Below are 6,171 nucleotides of genomic sequence, written 5' to 3'. Positions count from 1 at the left end.
CAAAACGACAGCAACTTGTCTGTTCCCCTTCCCCCAATTCCCCAGCGCTGTTCCCATCTCCCCAATTCCCCAATAAAAATCTTAAAAAAAAAATTTGCCCTACATGTCCATCTTACCTCTGTGCCCCAGTCAGAATTAACACCTGCTTTTTCTGTGCTCCCCAGCACTGTTACTTTAAAGGCTGGTCTCAATTTTCACTCTACCTTGATCTGTACTCAGTTATATTTATGTGTCCTCTCCCATAAGCTCTATGAACAGAATAGCTTTGTCTTGGATATCTTCATAAACCTAAGAGCATATAGCATGGCACTTTGCATGTACTCCGTATAAAAGAATGAACAAATTAATCCAGCATTTAAAGAGCAAAGAAGTGGTCCATCTGAGGCACTTCCGGTCAGAGCCTTATCTCCCCAGGAAGCTCACTGGCTTTGCATGGGGAACACTTCCTCACTTCCCTGGGACCTACCTTCTGACCCCAAATCCTCCACTTTGTCAGAACCTCAACAAGACCTTCAGGAAAAGGGACTGAACTTTGCTCTTTGGCCTTTGACCTATCCTGGTTTGTCTTGGAGTGGAGCAGAAGAGAAGAGACGAGAGATTTCTGTTTTACAGCAGTCACTGCTGTAAACATATAGCTTACATAGCATCTTTTCATGCATTGACTCCCACGATCTTCATAAGTCTATAAAGTAGAGATTATTACCATTCCCTTTTTTAAAAAAATTTATTGGGGAACAGTGTGTTTTTCCAGGACCCATCAGCTCCAAGTCAAGTAGTTGTCTGTAATCTAGTGGAGGGCGCAGCTCCCTGGCCCATGTGGGAATCGAACTGGCAACCTTGGTGTTATGAGCCTGCGCTCTAACCACCTGAGCTAACCAGCCGCCCCCTACCATCCCCATTTTATAGATGAATACACTGAACCTTAGAGAGGTTAAAGATTAAGTGCCTGGCATCAGATCACACAGAGGATCAGGGACTGGTCTAATTTGAATCCATAGCTTTTCCATTGTACGCAGCTATTGACATGTCTCTAAAACATAGCAGTTTTAAAGGCAGGGTGTTTGTCTTTTTCCTCTTTGTGTCCCAATGCCTGGTACTTTGAACCTTCACTCTTCAGAGCTCTTAGCACAGGGCCTAAGTAGGTCTCAGAGAATGTTTGTTGAGTGAATGAATGCGTGAATGTTGAGACTCAAAAATGAACCAGGCAGACTTAGCATAGGAGTAGGTAATTAGGCATTCATATCTATCTTCCTGTCTTCCCTCCCTCCTCTCCTATTTCCCTCCCTCCTTCCCTTTCTTCCTTCCTCTGGCAGTTGACATCATTCATTCATTGATTCATTCAAATTTAGTCATTTTGAGCATTGGATCACTAATGCTCCCATCTATGATGTGTTTCAGTGCCTGGCTGAAGGACACCGCTGACCCAGTGCTGGTGACCCTTGACCATCGCATTGCTGCCCTCACAGGTCTTGATATCCGGCCTCCCCATGCAGAGTATCTCCAGGTGGTGAACTATGGGATCGGAGGGCACTATGAGCCTCACTTTGACCATGCTACGGTAACTGTGGGGCCCTCCACCAGTCTCCTGGGAGGGAGAGGGTGGGGGGAACCAGACTATTACTTATTTCCCTGAGGCAGAACTCTTCTAGGGCTCCCAGGGAATACTAAGTGAATCTTAGAATAAAGGTTCTTTTTCCAGGAAGACCTGAAGCCTCAGTTTCAAGCTGATTGGTGCTTACTCATTTTCTTATGTGCCACCATCCCCCTCTCCATAATTTGCTAGTGGGGAGAAGAATGGCCTGTCATGGAGTCTTCTGTCTTGCTTCACTCAGGGACTTCCAGTGAAGACTGTCCTTCCTCTAGTCACTCTCCTTATCTATGTATTTTATGATTCTATTTATATGAAATTTCTAGAAAAGGCAAAATTAGAGAGACTGAAAGTAGATCAGTGGTTGCCTGGGATTGGGTGTGGGAGTGGGGATTAACTGCACACTGACATGAGGGAATTTTTTCAGCTGATGGAAGCGTTCTCAAATTGAATTGGTGGAATGGTTGTACAACTGTTAAAATGTACTCAAACTCATCGAACAGTATACTTACAATGGGTAGATTCTATGATATGTAAATTATATCTCAATTAAACTGTTCTGTGACCAAAAAAAAGGGGGTTGTCTTTTCAGCAAAAAAAATGGGAACTCCAGTCTTATAACTTGGTATTCCTATATAATAACTATCTGTAATTTTTATATATTTATTTATTTATTTCACCAAGAATCTAAAGGTGCAATTAACCCTTTATATAGTACTTTCACTACTGGTAAGCAATTCTGTTTGATTAGTATACAATTCATTTATATGAGTGTCTAATAAATTAGTAAAAAAAAAGGGCCGGTCAGGTGGCTCAGTTGGTTAAGAGCTTACTCAAGAGTGCGAGCTCTGAGCAACAGGGTCACCAGTTTGGTTCACGGCCCGAGCTGAGCTGCCGCTGAGCTGCCAACAGGTGGCAGGATGGGTCAGCTAAAAAAAGTAAAATAATAATAATAATAATAATAATAATAAATTAGTTAAAAAAAAGTATATTGAGCACCTGCCAGCACAGATAGACACAAACCCGACTAGGTGTAGCTCAAGACTAGATCATCCATGACCCCCATTTTTCTCCTCCCAGTATTATTATGGTGGAATCTTGGCTGTCACTCTGGTACCAACTGCATAAAATAATATGTTTTATTTTTGTCTCAGTCACCAAGCAGCCCACTGTACAGAATGAAGTCTGGGAACCGAGTTGCAACATTTATGATCTATGTGAGTCTTGCTCTAAACCAGGGCTTCTTACTTAGTGACTATTTATGTCTCTCTTTTATTGTTCTCAAAGCAATCTCAGATGTTTATTTTGTCTGGTACTCACAGCTGAAAAATCTCCAGGACTTTCGTGAATTTCAGATGCATTTTCTTAGACACTATAGGAGATAACTACAAGTCAGATTGGGGGTGGGGGTGTTATCAGTTTGTGAGGGGTGTAAATGTCTATTACATTGCTTTGTACACATGAAACTAAAGAAGTAAAAAAATTAAATTAAATTAAAAAAATAAATAAATACAACTGAGACCCAGATATGTGTAGACCTAAATATGACCTTGTCTCAGGCATGGGAAGTTGGGTTACACTGAAGGCCAGCACAGGAAGAGGATGCGAGAGCCTCTCCCTTTGAGATCCCATAGACAAGTTGGGGTGAAAAGCGTGGACCTGTAGATGAGGTTGTGGAACTGTCAGGGGGAGGAGAAAAGAAATGAGGCAGCTGAGAATACAGGAGGGAAGGATGAGATGCCTAGAGAGAAATTCAGTGTCACTCTCTCATATAAGTGAAAATGCTCTTCCTCTCCCCATAAAAATCTACATTACACCCCCTTAAAAAAATAAATTGGCCTCTTCTCCTAATTTCTGACCTAACCCTACAGGATTTGGTCCCAGTCTTTATGATCTTATCTATCCCCTTCCCTTCTGATCATATTGGGCTCACATCCTTTTCTATGGACAGGACACAATTTCAATCACCTGCCACTTAAATTATAAGAGGTGTATTACTGTTAACTGATAAGATAAGTATGCTAAATATAAGGGCTCTATATAACGCCCAAAGATGAAGTCCTGGTTTCAGGCTCATTAGAATAGCAGACACCTCCACCCTGGCATTTCCCTTTTCTTAGTGCTGTATCTGGTCTCCATAGTGCAGCCAAGGAAGGGAAATCAGAGGCTGGCACTCTATAGTCTTTAGTGCTGGCAATTCCAACGTGTTTCTTGTAGCTCAGTTTTATACTTCCTGCAGAACGGGAAGACTTGACACTTCCAATGGTGTTTGGCCTCTAGTGGTCATTCTGAGTGTTCTGATCAGGTACAGAGGGATAGCTGACATCAGGTCTCCAGGAAGGGGCCACATCTTGGATCAGAAGCTGGTTGCATCTCTGGTTGATGACTCAAGCTGACATGGAAGGTCACAGGCAGTGAAGAATATTGATATCAACCAATGAATAGGAGATCTCGGGGCCAATATCTCTCTATTTTTTATCCCCCAAATATCTTCTACAGCTGATTCTCTGGTTACAAAGGCCCAGTTACTATGGTAAGGGTAGCATGGATGCAAGAGCCCAGCAATTTTAAATGGCAAATGCATGCACACGTGTGTGCATGCATTTGGCTTTAAGCATTTGAGACAATGGAATAGAATGCACTTTGGATTTGGAGTCAGCTGGCCTCACTCTTGTTCTGCTACTTAATATGTGGCCTCAGCACAAATCACGTCATTGAGCTTGTTTTTTGTTTGTTTGTTTTTTTGACCCTTAACATTCTCACAGGGTTGTCATGGGGATCTGATGAGATGATGTAGGGGGGTGTCATTCTGTAAAGTTTCATATAATATGTTCCTATCATTATACCCCACAAAGCAATTAAAGGGCCCCATAAAGGGGCATCAGTGTCGTGGGACCTTGGAAGTATAGGTTACACCCAAGTCTGTCATCTTCAGGTTGGGGTAAAGACCTTCATAAACATTTCTAAAGACAAGTATTAAGATTGTGGACAACATAAGAGTAATATTGTAGAGAAGAAACCATCTTTAAGAAGTACAGAGGAATGAATTGAAATCAAGTTAGTGATTTTCTGCTCAGACCAGATATAAAATCAGTCCCAGTACAAAACAGTGGAAAGTTTACAGAGGGAAGATTTCCCTCCCTTTGCCATCGACCTCACAATCCTGCTCATGAGCTTCGTAAAACACACATCAGATTCTCTTTTAAATTTGCTGGATAAGTCATTCCTTCCCATTATACTGTGAAACCACAGGTAGAGGAAGGCAGGAAAGTCCATGTTCCCCTATTATATCCTTCTTACATCCACATTGGCTGACAACAGGGGTTAGAACAGAATCATCCAGTTTGTTAATTACTAGAACACAGGAGCAAATTGTTTCTCTCATTATCCTTCCCAAAGGGCTACAGGAGGGATCCAAGAAAGGCCAAAAATCACCACTGCTATTTCTAGGTTCTGAGCCACCAAATCAATCCAGTTCCCTCTAACAAGTGCCAACATCCTTATTCTACAGCCCTCGCTCTGTAACACAGGTGAATATGGTGGGATCCATGAATGTTCTGGGAGACTTAGCCAGGGTGAGCTGTAGCCTGGCACTCTCGTGTCATGGTATGGTCCTGGTGAGAAAATAATTTACAGTATGTATTAAAAGTTTTAAATATGAGAGATCCAAGATGGCAGAGTAGATAAACACTGTGCCTGCATCCTTCCATGAACACACTAAAATTACAACTAAATTATAGAACAGTTAACCTGGAGAATCATCAAAAGTCTAGCCAAACAGAAGTCCTATGACTAAAAATATAAAGAAGAAGCGACATCCAGACTGGTAGGAGGAGCAGAGATGCAGAACGGGCCCCAAACCTCCATGTGGTGGTTGAGACTCAGGAAGGTTATCTCGGCTGTGGAGGTTCCCCCCCTGTCGGATGGGGGATGCCAGCACCCCACACCAGGCTTCCTAGCCCAGAGCACCAGGGAAGAGGAGCCCCCACAACATCTGGTTGTGAAAACAGTGGGGATTCCGACCATCAGGGTGGGACGGAAGACTGCGGGAAACCTATACATCCTCTTAAACAGCCCATGCACAGACTCAGTTGCTCACAGGCACTTACCTTGTGCTCCAGCGGAGGGATGGTTATTCGGAAGGTGTCAGAGACATATGGGGGCATAATCTGAGGTGTGTGGCTGTGGGGGAGAGAAGGAGGACAGTTGGCAATTTTCCTATGTGAGGCCCTTCTCCTGTGCAGCCGGCAGGCAGACGCCATCTTTCCGGTGTTGAGCCCGCCCCCACCACAGCCAAATCTGAATCTGATTGGCCTGATGAGCTCCACAGCTCTGCCCTGCAGACTCACTGGGATCCCGCCCCACCCAACTCCCCCAACATTGGAGGCACTTTCTCAGGTGAGCTGCCAGCCCCACCCACATTGCATTCTTTCTTGGAAAACTATTGGAGTCTGGCAGGACCCTGGCAGGTGGCAACTGGCCTCAGTAGGCTCTGAGACTTTTGCTGAGCCTCTCGTAAGACTGTCAGCTGATTTCTCAACAGAAACTTTGCAGGCCAGAAGGCGTTGGCACAAAATATTCAA

The 6,171-nt window shown here is 43.6% G+C and overlaps 1 protein-coding gene across 1 annotated transcript in view; it reads left to right on the top strand.

The window, feature by feature from the left end:
- P4HA3 (prolyl 4-hydroxylase subunit alpha 3) overlaps positions 1-6,171 on the top strand; it is a 62,722-nt gene that overhangs the window by 50,176 nt on the left and 6,375 nt on the right. The window contains exons 10-11 of the mRNA XM_019649327.1: positions 1,399-1,558; positions 2,743-2,805. Coding sequence (XP_019504872.1) covers positions 1,399-1,558; positions 2,743-2,805 — 223 coding nt within the window. The remainder of the gene's footprint in view (positions 1-1,398; positions 1,559-2,742; positions 2,806-6,171) is intronic.

This window comes from Hipposideros armiger, unplaced genomic scaffold (assembly GCF_001890085.2).
Source record: "Hipposideros armiger isolate ML-2016 unplaced genomic scaffold, ASM189008v1 scaffold_132, whole genome shotgun sequence".
Classification (NCBI taxonomy): domain Eukaryota; kingdom Metazoa; phylum Chordata; class Mammalia; order Chiroptera; family Hipposideridae; genus Hipposideros; species Hipposideros armiger.
Note: the sequence above shows the minus strand (reverse complement) of the source record. Positions and strands in the feature narration are given on the sequence as shown.